Source organism: Danio rerio, chromosome 18, assembly GCF_049306965.1.
Source record: "Danio rerio strain Tuebingen ecotype United States chromosome 18, GRCz12tu, whole genome shotgun sequence".
Classification (NCBI taxonomy): Eukaryota; Metazoa; Chordata; class Actinopteri; order Cypriniformes; family Danionidae; genus Danio; species Danio rerio.
The window spans coordinates 15,999,074-16,018,216 of record NC_133193.1 but is presented as its reverse complement, the minus strand read 5'-3'; the positions used below and the strand labels follow the sequence as shown (position 1 = coordinate 16,018,216).

General features: G+C 35.5%; 1 protein-coding gene across 15 annotated transcripts in view; it reads right to left on the bottom strand.

The window, feature by feature from the left end:
• vps9d1 (VPS9 domain containing 1) overlaps positions 1–19,143 on the bottom strand; it is a 42,659-nt gene that overhangs the window by 11,219 nt on the left and 12,297 nt on the right. For 4 of the 15 annotated variants that reach the window (XM_068214762.2, XM_005169928.5, XM_073929070.1 and 1 more), the window contains 10 exons: positions 17,871–17,933; positions 17,277–17,329; positions 16,990–17,077; positions 16,433–16,518; positions 15,834–16,342; positions 15,486–15,615; positions 12,478–12,683; positions 10,602–10,686; positions 5,051–5,155; positions 426–542 (listed from right to left, as the gene is read on the bottom strand). In XM_068214762.2, the coding sequence (XP_068070863.1) occupies positions 431–542; positions 5,051–5,155; positions 10,602–10,686; positions 12,478–12,683; positions 15,486–15,615; positions 15,834–16,342; positions 16,433–16,518; positions 16,990–17,077; positions 17,277–17,329; positions 17,871–17,933 (1,437 nt within the window). In that variant the 3' untranslated portion in view covers positions 426–430. 15 annotated transcript variants of the gene reach the window in all.

Here is a 19,143-nt window from a genome sequence, read left to right as displayed (position 1 = left end):
GTTATGAGCAAAAAGTTGCACAAACGGCTGATGTATCAAATGTGATACAAAATAAATATTTAAAAAAATATTTATGGCAAAAATTTGTTTGTTTGAGATTGTTTAATAAACATCTCAGTTGCAGAAAATGTGAATTTCCTGCCTATTTTTGATTTCTGAAGTCTTACAGGGTTAAACGTCTTAAACTAGCTTCTTGTGTTCTATGTATATTTTGTTTTGTATGTTTTTTGACAAAAATATTGAAAACAACTTCAGAGGAGAGTTAATATAGTTAACTAAACTTTTATGGTTTAAAAAAAATAATATCTAAAAAAAGAAATGAAAAAAGGGCTGTGATCCAAAATGCAGCTTAAACAGGCTCACTTTAGTTTTTTGGTGCACAGCCTTGGTGAGGTACTGTGAGTGTATGAAGTCAGTGGCTGTACCTCTGTCAGGTGGGTTTAGGAGCCGGTGGTGGAGCTCCACTCGGCAGCATTGACTCGACATACGTCAGCGCGCTCTGCAACGAGGTCAGGCAGTATCCTTCCTCTCCGATCAGATACCTGCACACAAAAATAAACACCACATTAGTGCTTCTCCTCACAAGGGAAAACAAGAGCTTTTCCAACTTCAGATGAACCCCTCTGTTAATGAGACAAAGACACGAGATCAAACTCAAGCCAAGAGTCATCATGTAAAGTGTCAAAGAATGTGAAAGGGAGAAAATGAGAAATCCAGAGAGCAGGATCTTCTCATTGACGGTTTAGTTCATGAAAAAGTTCACTCAAGAATGAAAGCCAATATCTTCCCTGTCATGCTAAACTATTTTTCTGAGCTATGAAGCCTTTAATTTAAAAGGTGATTTATCTGTTGTGCTATGAGCATGAAAAAAAGAAAATAGGTGAGCATTGTGGGACAGATCATGTCATATTTTGCTTCAAATATGAAATATGTATTTTAACAGGAAGAATAGCCACCAGAAAATATAGCCACCACTGAACAGACTGTTGAAAGGGAAATTTACATTATTTATTAATTTTTTCAGCTTATAAAACAAACATCCGCAAATGTTATATTTAGACATGTAAATGCTCCAATGCTTTAAAACCAAATGCAAACAAAAATGCAAGATCATGAGTAGGGCAAGACACAATCTGCAGAAATTTATTGCCATTTCTGCTGAGAAATTTGTAAAAAAAGAAAAAAAAGAATTAATAAAAAAGACTAAATTCAGCGGATTTGTGGAATGATTTTAGGAATATCATAACTAAATACTTAATACATGAAATCAAAAATTCGTTTTAACTTGTAATGTTTAATATGCAAATTCAATTAGAGCCACTTGTTTGTTAAACAAAGCAAGCCTCTTGTGTAATACATCTACTAAAAGACAAAAATTACATAAACCATATAAATCATATCAACATTTTTATATTACTATTATTATAATCACAATAATATTAGTGAAATGAATTTAAAACTTAAATACAAAATTCACATACATTTACACAAGTAAATACAAACTCGATGGGCTAAAAATCTGTGGAAAATCTGCAGATTTCTGCATGCGCAGATTCCACAGTGTGGGGCTAGTTATAAGATATGAATATAAATATTTAATTATTTAAAATAGTAGTGATCACTATAAATCACTTAATCTTTAATATTTTATTAAGTGTAGGTTAACACAAAAAAATATATATAAACAAGTTGCTTAATTTTAACAAATACACCTTGCATTAAATGACTATAGCTATGTTTCATCCACCCATTTAATGCGCATAAATCATTGTCACTAGCCTCCTGACGGTGTATGCAGTTATACTTATGGCAGGTATTATTTGGTACTTTGGTCATTTATTTAACTAATTTGGCAACTGCCAATTGTCATCAGGGAAACAGTTTGAATTTTCGCTTAGTAAAAAAAACCATTAGTGTTCCATTTGGGACGACACATACATATACTATGCTGTTGAGCGTGCAAGTGCATAAGTGCATATTGTGCCATTTAGGACGCAACCTATGTCTCATTAGATGGAAGTTTCAGTTCTGAGCATAAATCTAATTCCTAGCTCTGTATGAAAACATACCTAATGAACAATAATTTTATCCGTATTTGGCATGGGACGATAACTGGTTTCAAGGATTACTGAGACAGTTTTAGAACCGCTAAAAGTTTCTGTTATACCTTTCCAAGATATTCTAGATGCCTTTTTAAGTTGTAAAGAAATTTGTGTTTTTGAACCTAACGAAGATAGCAGAGGATCAATTATGTATTTTAATTATTTAGCCTGACACATTTACCGTTAGAAAATATTATAAATGTTACTTAAAATAAAATGATCCTGTTCAACAGGAAGGGAGAAAAAAAAAAAAACTTCTGTCTTTTTTACCCAGACATTTGAAAAGAACATATTTTAGAGCACCAATCACAATACTGTAAAACTCAGATATTTTTATCCAAGGTTATCATATTGTCAGCCAGCCCATGACTAATGCTATATTTCAAAACATTCAATTGAGGACATTTCATTCAGTATTGCTAATAAAACAAGATCTGTCCAATGTGCCAAAAAAAAAAAAAAAAAAAAAAAAAAAAAAAAAAAAAAAAAAAAAAAAAAAAAAAAAAAGAGTATACCTCCTATCATAGCTTCACTCATGCTGTAGAGAGCTCCACCCTCAGATACAAGCCACCAAGCTGCATAAACATCTAAAGAGATTTTATTTGTATTTTTTACAGGGAGAGAAACCCCAAACCAGAATATCCCCAACATTCCTTGTTAAGAGGCGATCTAACCAGCCTGTAAAAATGTCCAGTTTTATACTGATAAACAGAGCTCAGGGCTGTGGTCTGAGCAGACACGCGAGAGTACAGCGCAGGAGGGGTAACAGGAATACCCACAATGCCATTCAGGAAACCATTTGTGTAGGTGACCGTTTGACCCAAGATCTTGTTGATTTACTCTTCAAACACACACAAAAATGAAAGCTGGCACGAAAGTTGGAGTAATATTACCTGTGTGAACTGCAATGTTGTTTTATGAGTTTATTCCCACATGTTATAGACTGGAGGGTATTTTTCTAGCTGAAATATTCAGATACATGACATTTTGATTATTGGTAGTGAGCGAGCTGGTGTTCTGTCGATACTTGATACATGCCCAAATGACTGGCGCATAAAATGATGAGAGAAGCCAAAACTCCCAAACAGCCTCATCTAACCCAACATTATCATTAACTGATGCCAAAAAAATGACAAAGTCAATCTGTTTTAGAGAATGCCAGAGATATCCCATTCTACACTGCAAAATATTCACTGTAGATGCAAATCTAGATGTTTAACCCATTGTAACAATAGCATTTAACCCATAGCTCAATCAATCTGACAAACATTTTGCATGCTTGAGTTTCCTGCTTTATCAGCAATTAAGAATTTTGTTCTAAATACTTATTTAACAAGACTGCATTAAATTGATCAAAATTGATACATTTAAATAAATAATAATAATAATAATAATAATAATAATAATAATAATAATAATAATAATAATTCGCAAAGACATTAGCATACTAGGGACAAATATTTTAAGAGACTAAGTGAACATTCTATTTATTACCCTTTTGATATTTTTGAACTAATTTATGAGATTATTCAAGCGGTTTTAACACAAACAGCAAACAATTAGGAACAATTTGGAAAAATTGTCATTTGTAATTGTTCACCCTCATTTATTTTCATAAATAAGTTTTACCCTTTGGTTCCCCCTCCAAACAAAAAAATAATAAAAATAATAATTACATTTAGGGCAAATAAAATCCCATTTCAACCTAATAAAACTGCAATGTTTCATCCCAGTGCCACTTAAGCAAAAACAAGCAAAAAGTCATTCTTTCTTAACAGGCTTCAAATTTGCGATCTTCAAAAAGCCATATTATGGAAATTAAGTAATTGTTTGTAGGAATGCATGATATATTGACGGCCATATTGTTATCGGCCGATAAATGCTGTTTTTAATGTTATCATTATCGGTCTGATGTTAAAATTAGGCTGATATCTTTAAGCCAATTATGTAATTGTACAGAAATGCCTGCCTTGTGCATGCGAAGGTCAAACTCATTCAGACTTCTATAGTCCAGTGAACTATAACGTAGCTTTTTCCCTTACATTGTTTATTCCATCAAAGTCCGTCCTTTCTTAGTGTAGAATTGGTGTGTATTAATAACTCAGTAACCAACCATATTCCTTATCATTGTAACTATGTTTGATAAAAGTGTCAATTTGTATTTTGGTTGAAAATGCCTCAAGAAAATATTACATGTGTAAACATAATGACAGCCATGCACATGTGCTAAACAACTCGTCGGACTGTTTGTAATCTAATATGATTGTTTATTATTATCAACATGTTGCTTAGGTGTTGTTGATGTAAGATTGTTTAACCTATTAATTTTATACAACAGTCAAGTTGTATGTTAATTTGCTATGCAAAGAAAAAAAAATATTTTTGTCATGCTAATTTATGCGAAATCATGAATATAGGTCTAAATAATCACCTTGCAATTTTGAAATTATGGCTTTGAGTAGGCTATTCAGATCATAAGATCAGTTCAAACTTAAGTTAAAAAAAAAATCTGTTTTTTTTATGTATAAAACAATAACATTTTAAAATATTTATATTTATATAAAAGTATATCGGTTATCGGCCTCCAAATCTTGAGTTATCGGTTAACGATATCGGCCAAAAAAATCTAAATTGGTGCACCCCTAATTATAAGTGGTTATGAATGCAAGTGTGTTTAAGTGGTAGTACTTTTTTATGTGACCTCACACAAAAATAAATAAAATCATCAAAAATTAAAATGTAGCTTCAATTAACAACCCCAAATTATAATAAATTGATTGCTTTTCATACTGTATGTAAAATGTCTTGTTTTTTTCATTTATTCTTTTAGATGAATGGGTTTGAACTGTAAAGTTATAGACAGTATGGCCTGAAGGTGAGTAAATTATTTTATGCGTGAACTATAATTTTAAGCTACAAGGCACTAGGTACAGACTTAGAGTACATACCCCTCATGGATGAACTCTTCTAATGCAGCACATTCAGACACCAGCTGAGGCATTTCACTGCGCAAAGCCACAAACGCCAGGATGGGCAACAGGTCATCGGCACCTCTGAGAAAAACAATAGGAGAAATTAAACCATTAAATATGAAGTAGACATAATAACATGAATAACATGAATAAATTTCTTTAAAGGATAAATTACTCTCAAGGAATACACTAACATGATTTGAGCACGCTTGCGTGAGAATGCAACCGGGTGTCTCATTTCCTGTCGGACTGCAGGACACCTGATACGTTTCATCCAGGTTAGAATAGCTCTACATACCATCCTCATCTATGTTTTAGCACTACTTCTGCTGCTAATATAATAACACTCATGCACAAGGAAGGTGTGATAGGAGAACGCCGATGTTAGCTTGTTCAAGCCTGTTTGTTAAATTACGGCACAATCAGAGCAGGAGTTCAACTGCTTAAGAGTTTAGTCATGTGACCTAAAATAAATAAAAACAAAGTATAAGGGCCATTAAAATGAAAAAGTGAGTCAACGCATGAACTTTGCAAAAAAAGCATGTAATGAGGACTAATATGCCCACTCATGCTTAAAAGACAAAGATGGAGAGACAGAGGAAATGACTGCTGTGCAGAAGGACACAACAATATAAACTCAAGTGTGAGCAAATGTAATCCAAAGAGGAGAAGAAAGAACGAGTGAGAAAGAAGAGAGACAATGGAATAAAATAACTGAAAAAGGGTGAGAATGGCTAAATTGTTCATGTTCATGCATGCATGAGGACATTCATTCTCCCTCACAACCAAACAAAACTTAAAAGCAAAACAAAAGGCAGAATGCGCCTTGGCTGTGATGCCAGGGCAAAATCAGGGCAAGTCTCACAATGACACACTCAGATCACAGATGCCTTTGTAGCCCAATTACTAAACTGATATTTAAGCACGGAATGGAAAACACCCAACAGTAAATGGCACGAAAAAAGTAGTGGGGAGAATGATCAAGAACAAATATCAAAATAATCATATAACAGTACAGTTATCAAAAAAGCTTTAGACTACAAATATAAATCAGATACTTTAAAGTAGGGCTGCACGATTCTGGCTAAAATGAGAATCCCATTTTTTTTTTTTAAATCAAAATCATGATTTTCTCACGATTCTGTAGTATTACAGGTTAATATGAGTAGGCTATTATTATTTCCCAAACATATTGCAAAAAAACAACAATAATATTAGGCCTATATGTGTAGGTCTACTGTTGGTTAAAATGCTCAATTTTGTATAGACTTGGAATAGTGGACTTGAACAGACTTTAAATCTGTCCTGTTAATTCACAGTAAACTTATGGCATCAGTATACAACTATGCTGAAGTTGAATTATGTTTGAGACATATGCTTGTCATTTTAACATTATTAGACAATTTTTTCACCGGTAAAACGAAACATTTGTCATTATCAGATTCCCTCTTTCATTAAATAGGCTAGAATAGTTATTCTGAGCTAGTAAACATTTACCTTTCATGCACGACACTTATGTTCGATATGAAAGAAAAAAAGATTTTATTATTAATCCGGGGTCACCACAGCGGAATGAACCGACAACTCAGCACGTTTTACGCAGCGGATGCCCTTCCAGCCGCAACCCATTTCTGGGAAACATCCACACATTCTCATTCACACTCATACACTACGGACAATTTAGCTTACCCAATTCACCTGTACCGCATGTATTTGGACTGTGGGGGAAACCAGAGCACCCGGAGGAAACCCACACGAACGCAGGGAGAACATGCAAACTCCACACAGAAACGCCAACTGACCCAGCCGAGGCTCGAACCAGCGACCTTCTTGCTGTGAGGCGACAGCACTACCTACTGTGCCACTGCATCGCCTTCTAATCATAACTCTAAAATGCGATATGATAGTTTAAATGATGTGCGTGCTTTCGGTTTTACTTTCACTGCTGAGTGCGGTTCAGGTCATGTCATGGCTGCCGTCGCTTTGAGAAAAAAAAAAAAACATGCAAATCATACTTCCCACGCTGCTCCCAAACCATCTGTCTGTGCTATAAACTGAACGTTATTTACAACTTTATTACCTGTTATTCACAGCCCATGCAGGCTTTGTTCACTAAAGTAGACTTCATTTGCAGGCAGACAGGCACGCATGCACGCACGACCTCTCGGTAGTAAACAAACAAGTGCGTCAGCTTATGTGTGATTTCATGGCTGCGAATACGTCATTACATAAAGATAAAAATGACTTTTCATGTGAATTATACGTTATAAATAAAGTATGTGAGGGTGCCTTCACACTAGCACTTTTACCCCACACCTGGGTTCGTTTCACACCAGTGTACGGTATATTTAGCTAGTGTGAGGGTGCTTTCACACTAGCATTTTTAGTTACACCCTGATTCATTTGATGTCAGATTTCAGATTACTGTACATTTAGCTAGAGTAAGGGTGCTTTCACACTAGCACTTTTGGTCCACACCTGGGTTCATTTGATGTCAGAGTATGGTACGTAGCTTGTGTCTTCTAAACTTCTGAGGTCCACCTGAAAGAGGTGGTCTGGGGTATAGTTCACATGAACTCTGGTCCAGTTCACTTCTGGTATGAATGCAATCGTACCAAATAACAGAAGTGAACTGCCAACAGTACAACAAACTATTGTTTTCATAACGTTCATTCGTGTGCGTGTGTGTGTGTGTCACGTACTGTACCTTGGTGACAACAGGACTAAGCCATGGCTATTACAGTGAAGATGTCTGCTTGTCTCCTTCAAAAACAGCTTTTGCAGACATCGCGTTATGTTCTGAACGTTTATAATATGTTTGCGGCAGATAGACACGAGTTGCTTTCTGTATGTTCAAAATTAAGATTTACTAAAAGCACAAGGACTGCGATGTGCTTTCCAATTTTGCGCATCGCTTTTATGTCCGTTACCTAGCAACAGCCATACACACAACAGCAGCTCTATGACCGGGGTTCAGAAGAAAATAAGACAGTGTGAACTAGGGATGAAACGGTATCAGAATTTCACGGTACGGTAATACCTCGGTATGAATGTCACGGTACGGTATTTATTGAATCATTTACAGGAAAAACAAAACTTATGAAAATACTCCAAAAAAGTGCCAAAAGTGTCAATGACATACAAATTAGCCATCTATCTTTAAGCTTTGAAACAGGAACTTCAATTTTAATAACAAAAAATTATTAAACCATGTAAAAAAATAACGTTTCAATTTAGTATTGTTGAAAACTCACATTCAACATTTAATCACTCACTCACTCACTTAGATAGAGATGGGTTTTAAGGAAAATTATCATATAAATATAATCTGGTAAAAGCTGGTATCTCTGGGCATTTACAATGTCCCCTGCAACAGAAAAAACCCCTCTCGTTTGGAACTGAGGTTTCTGGGACAGAGAGATATGACTTGGCCCAGGTTGACAGCAGTGGGTAACGTTGTGCATTGTCTTTCCCCCACTTGAGAGGACAAGCCATGAGTGAGATAGAGGTCTCATGTCTGCATCAATCTGAACAGTGTGCTGTGTCACACCCTCCGCCCCGCCCTTCAGTAGGCGCGAGACAACACCGCTCGAGTATGCGCGCTCAACCCCCCCTCCCCGCTTTACAGTACGCGCGCGACAACACAGCTGATCAGAACGCGCGCGACAACACCGCTATTCAGTAAGCGCGCGACAACACAGCTGATCAGAACACGCGCGACAACACCGCTATTTAGTACGCGTGCGGCGAAAACACCAGCTTCAGGTTCGATCATTTCCAGCTCTTTTTGATGCCCGCTACTAGCAGCACACTCAATTTCCGCATTACTGTATCTGTAGCAACAACAGACCGCAAGGGATTATGGCCAAGCCTGGGCTGATGGGAATTGTAGTTTCTGCTACCTCCCATTCGCTTCATTTGCCTGAGCAAATTTTCTCAGAAGACCTATAGTTTTACCGAGTCATGCGACTACGGTAATATCGAAAAAAATTAATATTGCGGTATGACGGTATTTACAATACCGTTACATCCCTAGTGTGAACACAAACTAACTGAGAAGGTGGCAAGGGGGGACAAAAGAACTTGGGTACGGTCCAGGCAATTGAACCAAGTGTGAAAGCACCCTGACTCTTTAAACACTGTGTCCAGTTTGTTGAGCATATACAAAACAATGTGAAGACCTGTTCGACCACATTTACGCTTCTCTCCTGACCTCAAAAATATAATTGGCTGAATCATAGAAAAGCAGAATTAAGATCGTGTGGAGGGTCGAAATCGTGATCTTTTTTCGATTAATTGTGCAGCCTTACTCCAAAGACAGGTTATGATATATTTGAGTCAAGTTGTCAGACATCTTAAACAATGACATTTATGTATTTAAATGACATAACTGATCAAATGACACTTAATGACAGTTGTCATAAGCATGCATTAATCTCATTCATATTCAAGACATCCTTATAACATCCCCTTGACCCCAAAATCTGAAGAATGTGTCATGAATGAGTCAGTTTCATGGATATACAGGATAAACAGCACTTGACAAATGGATACATTTTAGCTAAACATTGATATTTGAGAACCACAACTGCAAATCATCCACAAGAGTTAAAGACGGTGCCCTAAAAACAAGCATCTGCATCATCCGTTGTCATGGGGTGCTAAACCGCTGCGCATGTGCGTCAGCAGCGAGACACTGCTCTACAAACTGATGCAAAGAGACACATGTAGATACTGTATGACGCACGGGTTTATTTTATCCATATTTCCTAGTATGCTGCAGGAAATCGAGCGAGAAAGATGAACATGCAGCTGGTTTTGATGGGTGTGGCTGAGTCAAGAGGTTACAAACATCATAACGGCCCACGTAATCTTCCAGCACAGAACAAATTTCGGATGTTTTTCAAGAGACTGATGCTGAGGTCTGTGGGAGATTTAACACGGGGAATTTGAGCTAAATGCATTCACCCAGACAAACCTGAATCACCTCACAAAATAAACCAACAAATCAGGGTGCTTCTCACACCCGTTCATGATGTGTTCACAGAATTCAAGGTTTTTAAATTAGAAAAAGTGACACTTCAATCTCAATAGTACCAATTCGTTTAACAAAAGTTGCGAACTTTTAACGAACTAGAACATTTGCCGAGTCAAAAAGTCTCTATCTGCAGTAGATAAGCTCACTTTTGGTTAGAATAATTGGATCAGCTGACCTAAACAGTTGTGCACTCAGACCCTCCCACAAAGTGCATCAAGGCCAAAGTCTGCTCCAGACAGGGCGACCCACTTAGAAAGGAAGAGAGCTCTGAGTGCCCCGCGGGGGCCAGAGGGTCAAGACAAAACCCCTGCTGAGCTTTGGCCTCTGTAGGGTCTGATGAAGTCTGACACAAGGCCAGCGGACAAGCAGGAGATTTTTCTCAATAGTGTTCCCAAACTCCAGCATTAAGTTCCTTCATCTCCATTTCTACTTCTGTAAAAAGGACAGTAACAGAGCATCACAACAACTATAAGAATTGTGCATACTCACATAGCGGCTGATCTGGGTGGAGGGTCATTTTCCTGTAGGAGGCGGTAGTCTTCGGCGCAGCCACAGATAATTCGTAGAGTTCGAACTATTACGAAAAGCACATTGAAAAAAGAAAAACAGTACCCATCATTCAACTTATCACGAACATGTATATGAGGAGTTTAGATGTAAAAGCCTGTAAGTGCCATGTGAAATTTGCTTTTAAATTGAGCGTTTTTTTCAGCATCCTGCATTTATGGCCTTACTTCACTTTTATGGTCATGAATAGGTTATTTTCTTTGCCTTTAAAGTGAAATAACTGTACAAACATACAAGGCTGAGAAAAACGCTCATTTTAGTAGAAATATTTCAGATGGCACTCAGAGGCTTTTGCATCTGAACTCTTCACATATACACCAAAAGTTATGGAAAGGTACAATATATATACACCAATATACAAATGTAAAAAACTGAGAGAAAAAAACAAAAACATCTCTATAAAGGAAAAAAAAACAATGAGATAATCAGATTTTCAACCTTTTCTGATTCGACCTCATGCTTTTTTATGCCTTCTTAATGTGTTCATGATGATGGTCAAAATTACACATCAAGTCATATAAGTCCAAATTGATTATAAAATGTCATAATTTGTTAAACGTGACAACTAAGTAACTCAATTTTGCCATTAACTGTAATTCTCTCAAATTCAACTTAGTAATAACAATCAAAAAATACCATAACAGTCTGTATTTAATTTTGCTACAACTACGATAATGGACTTGATTTTATAATTATGAAAGTCATGATATACCAAGTCTTATGACAGTCAATCTGTGACAAATTTTAAAAAGGTGCTAAACCTGATTTTCTTCATGGTCCGATTATACAGTCATTAATGAAATTGTTGTATAAAATTTCAATGGGATAGAAAGAGTTTTCAGAAAATCTTAGATGAGTATTGTCTGGATAAATCTGATTTCTTTAGGTACCTGCAAACCAGGACCTACTTTAATAGTGAGATTAGAGGCTTGGAGAACCTTTCCCCCACTTTAATTGATTTAGTTATTGACATCTATAAGAACACAAGACAATAGGAGAATTGTTTCAAATTTGTATTCTTCATTCCAATCCACCAAGGAACACTCAACAAATGAATAAAATGGGAGAGAGAATCCAACCTAGTTATCTCAGTGGAATATTTGTTTAATATCTGCTCTGTACAGGCCACTGCTTCCAGCTCTGGTATGTGGCAAGATTTTTGCTGGAGGAATCTTACCAGATACTTTATAACCCCCAAGTTAACATGCATGCAAGCACGGGAGGAGGACAGGGGACAGTGCTGGAGGAAATGTGGGGAAGACTCAGCAAAACATTTTCACATATTTTGGAGTTGCCCAGTCATTCAGTCATACTGGTAGGATGTAATGCAAGTAATATGAAATATTTTTTGGTGATGGAGAGGACTTTTACAACAATTTACATGGAAAATATTGCAGCCAACTCAATGGTAAAAGACAAGCATTTATTAAAAAGCTGACGCGCAAAGTTTTTTAGTTTTTTTTTACTTTTTCTTCCATAAAAAAATAAATAAAATGAAATAAAAATAAAATATAAAAAAGGTATATGATTCTAGAATATGATCAAACCATGACATTTATCTGGCAGAATTTTTTTTTTTATGTTATCACTTTTTCCCCCCTACCACATAGTAACATACAGAGATAAACAGAAGCTATGACATTTGTGGGTTGATCTCTCCTAAAAAAAAAGTGTGATCTATCCACTTGATTATGTGCTGCAATTTGTTTTTACTGAATCAGTTTAGAATATTTCACTTAAATTCTAATTTAAATTCAGTTCTGAAATGAAATACAGTTGTACACGTCTGACATCTTACCAATACACTCCAGTTTCTTCTGAGGACAATATTCTCTACACAGAAGCTTCAGCTCCTGTACTGCTGACTCGTATGGGTAGGAACCATGCAGCACAGCCAGGTCTCTTGGGAACAATTTGGAGGCAACACCAACATCACCAGGTGAAACATGATGGTAAAGATGCATGCTGCTTTCCACAGCCTGTTCCCGTTCTCCATGCACCTTCCTGAATTATAAGAGAAAGCACATAAGATAAAACCATACAGCAGCCATAAAGGTGCTTTAATAACTGTTTTTTGAGAGCAACTGAAAGGGAGGATTTATTCCTGATTTATTATTCTGATTACTGCTGATTTACTTTCAGTGTGCTGTAACTTAAAAGCTAAGTATATGATATAAATTGTCAAGTTAAAAGTGCTGATTTTTAGCTAAATAGTGCCATCTACTGCACAAAGTCTAGATCATTTATGTAATGACACTACCATCCAATGTAGCAATCTGAGAATCGAAGAATAAAATATTTATTCATGATAAACACCATTTAAAGTTCATGTTTATGTGTATTATATTGTTTTAATATTTATTTATACATTAAATCAGTACTACAGTAAGCTTTTGGTTCTCTTTTGGCAAGAAGATAGGGTTTAAATGGAAAGACCTGATTCCACCAACACAATCACTGGATAAGAGAAGTGACGTCTCATCTTAAAATGGAGAGAATAAGGCATACCATCAAAGGGTCTGTTGAGACATTTTATAAGGTCTGGCATCCCATTTTTAACGCTTGTGATGAAAATAGAAGCACACAACATCACAACGAGGAAAAAAGGAACTTGCGTCATATTAGCGTACATTATTCATGTCATGTTTTCATTTATTATTTTCTCTATGGACATCTGATAATATATTGTTCCAAGATCTGGGGTGCGTAAATTACTCAATTAGCTGTATTTGGGTATTGATGATTTGACATGATCCAGGATCGTTTTGTTCTTCAAAATTTATCTAAGAGTTGTTGTCATAGCAACAGGTCTGGTAGCTCAAACCCGGGACCTCGGGAGCAGGTTCATTCACATAAACAGGATTAGATGAGGGCTTTTCAAACAAAGGTGAACTAAAGGATGCACCAAATGCTGATATTTACTTACACCAGGAATATATATATATATATATATATATATATATATATACTGTATATAAACGCAATTAACGCAGTTGCAGTTTTTTTTTTTTTTTTTTTTTGTGGCCGATGTCTGTTCAACATGCAAAGAAATATGGATTTGAGTATATAAGACCAAGGAAGCGCTTTGAGAAGGAAAGTTTCAGTATAAAATAATGTCGCATGCTATCCAGCGTTTCCTCCAGAGTTTCAAGCCATTTCGGGTGTTTCATTTTTAATCTTTAGACTTTAACTGCAGTTCAGCAGTTCACTTTTATTCAGCAACATATTGGTTATGCCCGTGACAATTATTGGATAAAAATATGAAGTAAAGACTGCTGGAAGAGTGTTGTTTTAATGGAATTTGATACCACATGGCGAACAGAAAGAAAAACCATTTCTCAGTGACTCTGGTGGTCCTTTAAGGTAATCAAAAATCGCTGTTTACATGGTAGACTCTTAATCAAAGTATTATCTTAATCATAAATCGCAGTATTGGTGTCCATGTAAATGTACTCAGTGAAAGTGCCAGATGATATCGCAACTTTTGTAAAGCATCTGCTTCTTGATGCTGCATCAGAATCATTGCTTGTAAATACAGCCATACTTTAGAATGCTCAGTTAAGGCAAATTTGAAGAACGTAATCATGAATCTGAAGGGAGTCGCTCGCTGGGTGCGCTGTACCGTGCGCGTTTGTGTGTATGTGTGCATTTTCTAGCAACAAGAGCAAACACCTGACATAGCTGACAGTGTCCAAAGTCCCTTTAAAGGTATTCTATATGTATTCTATAGTCTTTGCAGTGTCCGTATCCCTCAAAGCTGTTAGGAATTAAATGTTTAGAGATGGTGTAACCAAAGTCCCTGGAGGAAGTCTGTAGTCTTTGGTACATGCATTTGATGTACCCCCTTGGCCACATTGTCCCCCGATAATGTCAATAGCAGGGGTGTCAAACTCAATTCCTGGAGGGCCTCAGCCCTGCACAGTTTAGTTCCAACCCTGCTCCAACACACTTACCTGTAGGTTTCAAACAAGCCTGAAGGACTTAATTAGTTTGATCAGGTGTGTTTAATTAGGGTTGGAACTAAACTGTGCAGAGCTGCTGCCCTTTTGGAACTGAGTTTGACACCTGTGGTCAATAGACTGGACTGTCTTAGCAACTGGCTAAATGTTAGAGGACAAAGCAAAATTGTTTCTACTTTATAATTAAAGTTCGCAATACAACTTTACAATGAGTACAATTGTTTGTATTCAATACTTTATTATTATTATTATTATAATTTTTCATATTTGCAATGCCTGTATTTTGGATTTGTAGTCCACTTAAGTCTGGAAATCATTAGCATTGATTGTTTTGAAATTGAAATGACACTTGCATGTCTGTGTTTTTATTTTTTAAATAAACTTGGCTTTTTGTGATTAATCATGATTAATTACAAAAAAAAAGTGTAATTAGTTAGTTAATTTTTTTAAAATCAATTGACAGCCCTAATATATATATACACGTTTTAAAACCCTGACTTTTCCAAACCATGGTATATCTTTGAAAATGGTTATCGCCCATGCCTAGCCGACAGTAGTTTTTTTTTTTCCCAAAGCATTTTCCCAAAATATGCATCAAAATAAGATTTGTCATCAAAAATCATTCCATTTGTTGAAACAGAGAAAATTGTGGCTAAATGACTTAAAGTCACCCAAGAGTGGATGAAAGCTCCCAAACAGCACACAATGGCTAATTATAATATTATAACATTTAATGCAACACAATGCAAAATGAAATTTATATTATCATTAATGTTACACAACCCTAGTTAAAACAATTTTTACCCCTTTAAATAAACTTGTATAGTGACCAAAAAAAGTGACCTACCTAAACAGTGCCAACAGAGGGCGCCAAATAGGTGTGAAAAACACCTCTTCCATGCTGGCCACACATTGGTCCTTAGAATTGGCAGTGTTGAGACATTCAAAAGACAGAAGACAGAGAGACAGCAGGCGATCTGTTGCACATAAAAACAAATCCATTAATCACAGAAAATAAGCCAGCTAGTACATATCATAAAAGAGCCTTTTGACCAACACGTTTACGGTAGATTATGACACTCTATATAAACGCATGACACAACCGTACAGATACCTCCGGCTATAACAGGGGATTTCGAAGGCTCACTATTGCACATGTTTAGTTACAATCATAGAATAACCAGCAATTATTTACCGATCGCATTGTGGATATCTTTGACGATGGCCTTCAAATGCTCTTTCAGAGCACGTTCCTCAAGATCATGAATTTGAGACTCAAAGGTCACATCAGGGTCTGTATCATCATCATCACCACTGTGAGAAGGAACCCAGTCCAGCTGAGTTAGAAACTTCTCCAGATCCTCAAAAGAGTTTTCTCTGTCCGTGGTGAGGAGACTTGAGGAATCGTCAGGGTCGGCCTCAGACTTGGTGTCGTTGGCGTTGAGATCACGGGATGGGGAAAGGGAGATGGAGGCATCCGATAAGCTGTGTGTCAGGGCTGATTTGAAGGGGCTCTGCTGATGATGTGGAGAGATGGGACAGTCTGAGAGGAGGAGGCTATGGGCACTTCGGGAAGGCTTTAAGGATAGAGAGTGACCAGATGTTGTGTTTAGAGGAGAGCACTGGCTCACTATAGGATACAGTCTGTTATATACCCGATACTGAAGCCTCTTCAGCAACTTCATGACTGGGTGATCTGGATAGCTGGGATTGTAAAATGGATGGAAACAGATGGTTTAAGTCATTGAATAAATTTATTACCTTCTAACAATTTATCTAACACTATGAAATTACCTGAGAAGGCAGGCGATAAGACCGGAAACCAGTGCAGGATCATTTGGAGACTTTTTAAGCTTGGCTTTCCAAATTTTTGGCCACTCCTGAGATTAAATTGTTTAAATAATTAGAGGAAATGTACACATTGGTTTTCATTCAGAAAAGATGCAGTAAACATATCATGCGTATAAAAACTGTAGTTGCTAAATATTTACATTTCAAATTAATGTTGTTCTTTAGATTTAAAATAAAAATGTTTCCACAAAAAATGTATATGCCTGAGTGTTGAGCTGTAAAAATGTTTCTTCTGCAACAAATATTAGTTTACTGCCACAAAATAATTTTAAAATATATAAAAATGATTGGAAACTTATTTAAAATTGCAATTATATTTGACAATAAAATTGCATATATTTTATATTTAAAATATATAGCTATAATGTTATAATATAATGTATTTTTGAATCAAATAATTACAGATTTGCTAAGAAAAGGTGTCTTTCAGAACATTTTAAACAAGTGTGTGTATAATTAATATGCATACAAACTATATGCTACACAATATAAACACTTACATGATCCTGTTCATATTCAAGCACACTTGCATACAGAACTCGCTGCTCTTGTTCCTCGGGTGTCATTGTTCCACAGGTGGCAAACCTTCTACAAAATGCACAATTTCGTATACAATAATCAATACAGTAAAATTATAAAAAATTCAAACAGGGCTTCTTTTGCTATTCGTATGTCATGCACTCGACCCCAAGCAACTCTATATAAGGCAAAAACCCACGTTAAAATGTAAGCCACAAATGACCATCTAAATGGCCCTAAAAGGTCAATGGAAGGAGAACAGCCTCACCTGTTAGCTTCTTCCTGCAGCCGGAGTCTCCTCTCCTCCATTTTTCTTTGAAGCTGCAAGTGCTCAGGAAAAAAAACTCAACAATTTGATAAAATTACCACATTAAAAAAAAAAAAAAACCTTACCCGATACACATTAATTATGCTCACCCAGCATTATGTTTGCTTTTCAGTTTTCCCATATAGTATAATGGCAGAGCATTTTGAAGAAAAAAATGACAAGTTTGCCCTGAAATTACATTAATTATTTCATATTATTTCATTTCAATTATTTTATACTATACTTGCAGGGAAAATATAACAAATGACAGCAGTCTTGATAATAAATAAGCACAACATAAGTATCTCAAAGGTCAACCATTGATGTTTAACTTTGAACTTAAATAAGACTTAAATTATTAATACTTAATACTTAAACTTGTGAAATAGTGTTTACAACAGCATAACCAATTGGAAAAATGTATTGACTGGAAAAAAGGGTGATCACAAGCTACCATGTTTTAACATGTTCAACTCCGAACACATTTTACCACATAATCGCTTTCAAGTACAATGAATAAGCGTATCATCAGAATAACAATACTGGAAAGGATACAGCATCTTGTCTGGCTTTAGCTATTATCAGGTTCTCCATCATCTGCCTCTGGAGTGAGAGAGTCTGTATTAAGAAAAAGAAACAAAGAGCATCGTTATTATGCATGTTAAGCAATTTTACACAATTTCATTTTTAAATATTTAATGGTAGAAGAAAAAAAAAAAAAAAAGAAATATTTATATTTATTATTTTTGCTGGTTTGGTTTTAAATCAATGACCTTTTGCCTGATTGAGATGCACTTTAAAGTGGGTCTCAAACCGGACTAGTATTGCGTTAAATACCATTGCTCGTCACCATATCTTTAAAATATGTGCATTTGTTTCACCACAGTATTTTTATTCTTATATTTTATGCTTGAACAATATCAAATGTTTAAGTCTATTTAACTGCCTATATTTTGATTAAATTACATCAATGTTGTAAAGGGAACCATAATAAATTAAAATGAGGGGTGTGGTAAGGTATTTTTAAATTATTATTATACGCAAGAAAGAACAATTACAAAGATACAATATAAACAAAGAGACGAAAAAGGGTTGCATAAATAAAATTCTAGTAAATTAAACAAGTTTAAATGATTTACACTAAGAAAGAGTTTTACATATAATGTAATTTTTTAAGAAGTTCACATATAAATCAAAGTCCTTTCTGAAAATTAAAAAATAAGGATGTTTTTTTTTATGTAAATTTTTGGATGTAAAATTTAGCCAGAAAAAGCAATATTATTAATAATAAATTTACAATGAGAAGGATTTAGGTTCAGAGAGTAACCAAAGAATAAAATATTGGGATAAATACAAAAGTTCGGAAATAAAAATTCAATGAAATTGGAAAAGTCAACCCAAAACACTTTACAGTCAGCACACTCCTAAAATAAATGATTTAGTGTTTCGTCATATTGAGTACAAAAGGAGCATTTAGGGGAAATATTGTTATTAAATGTAGCTAGTTTGGTATTTATTGGGCAGCAATTATGAATGATTTTGATTGAGACTTCAACAGCTTTATTAGATAAAAATATTTTTTTCTGAAGAAGCATTAATAACTAGGCGTGGTTGAGTATATTGTGGTTAAAGCCATCAAACTGACACAAGAACTTTGGTCTTTAATTAAAGATTACCATATTTTTTTTCAGTGGATTAACAAATTAATTATTCTCCTAAAGAGTAACAGTGTGCACGAGCAAAATAAACATATTAACTTTGGATTTCACTCAGGCTATGACTGGACAGCACTGCTTCCACAAGTGATACATTACATTGCACTGACTTT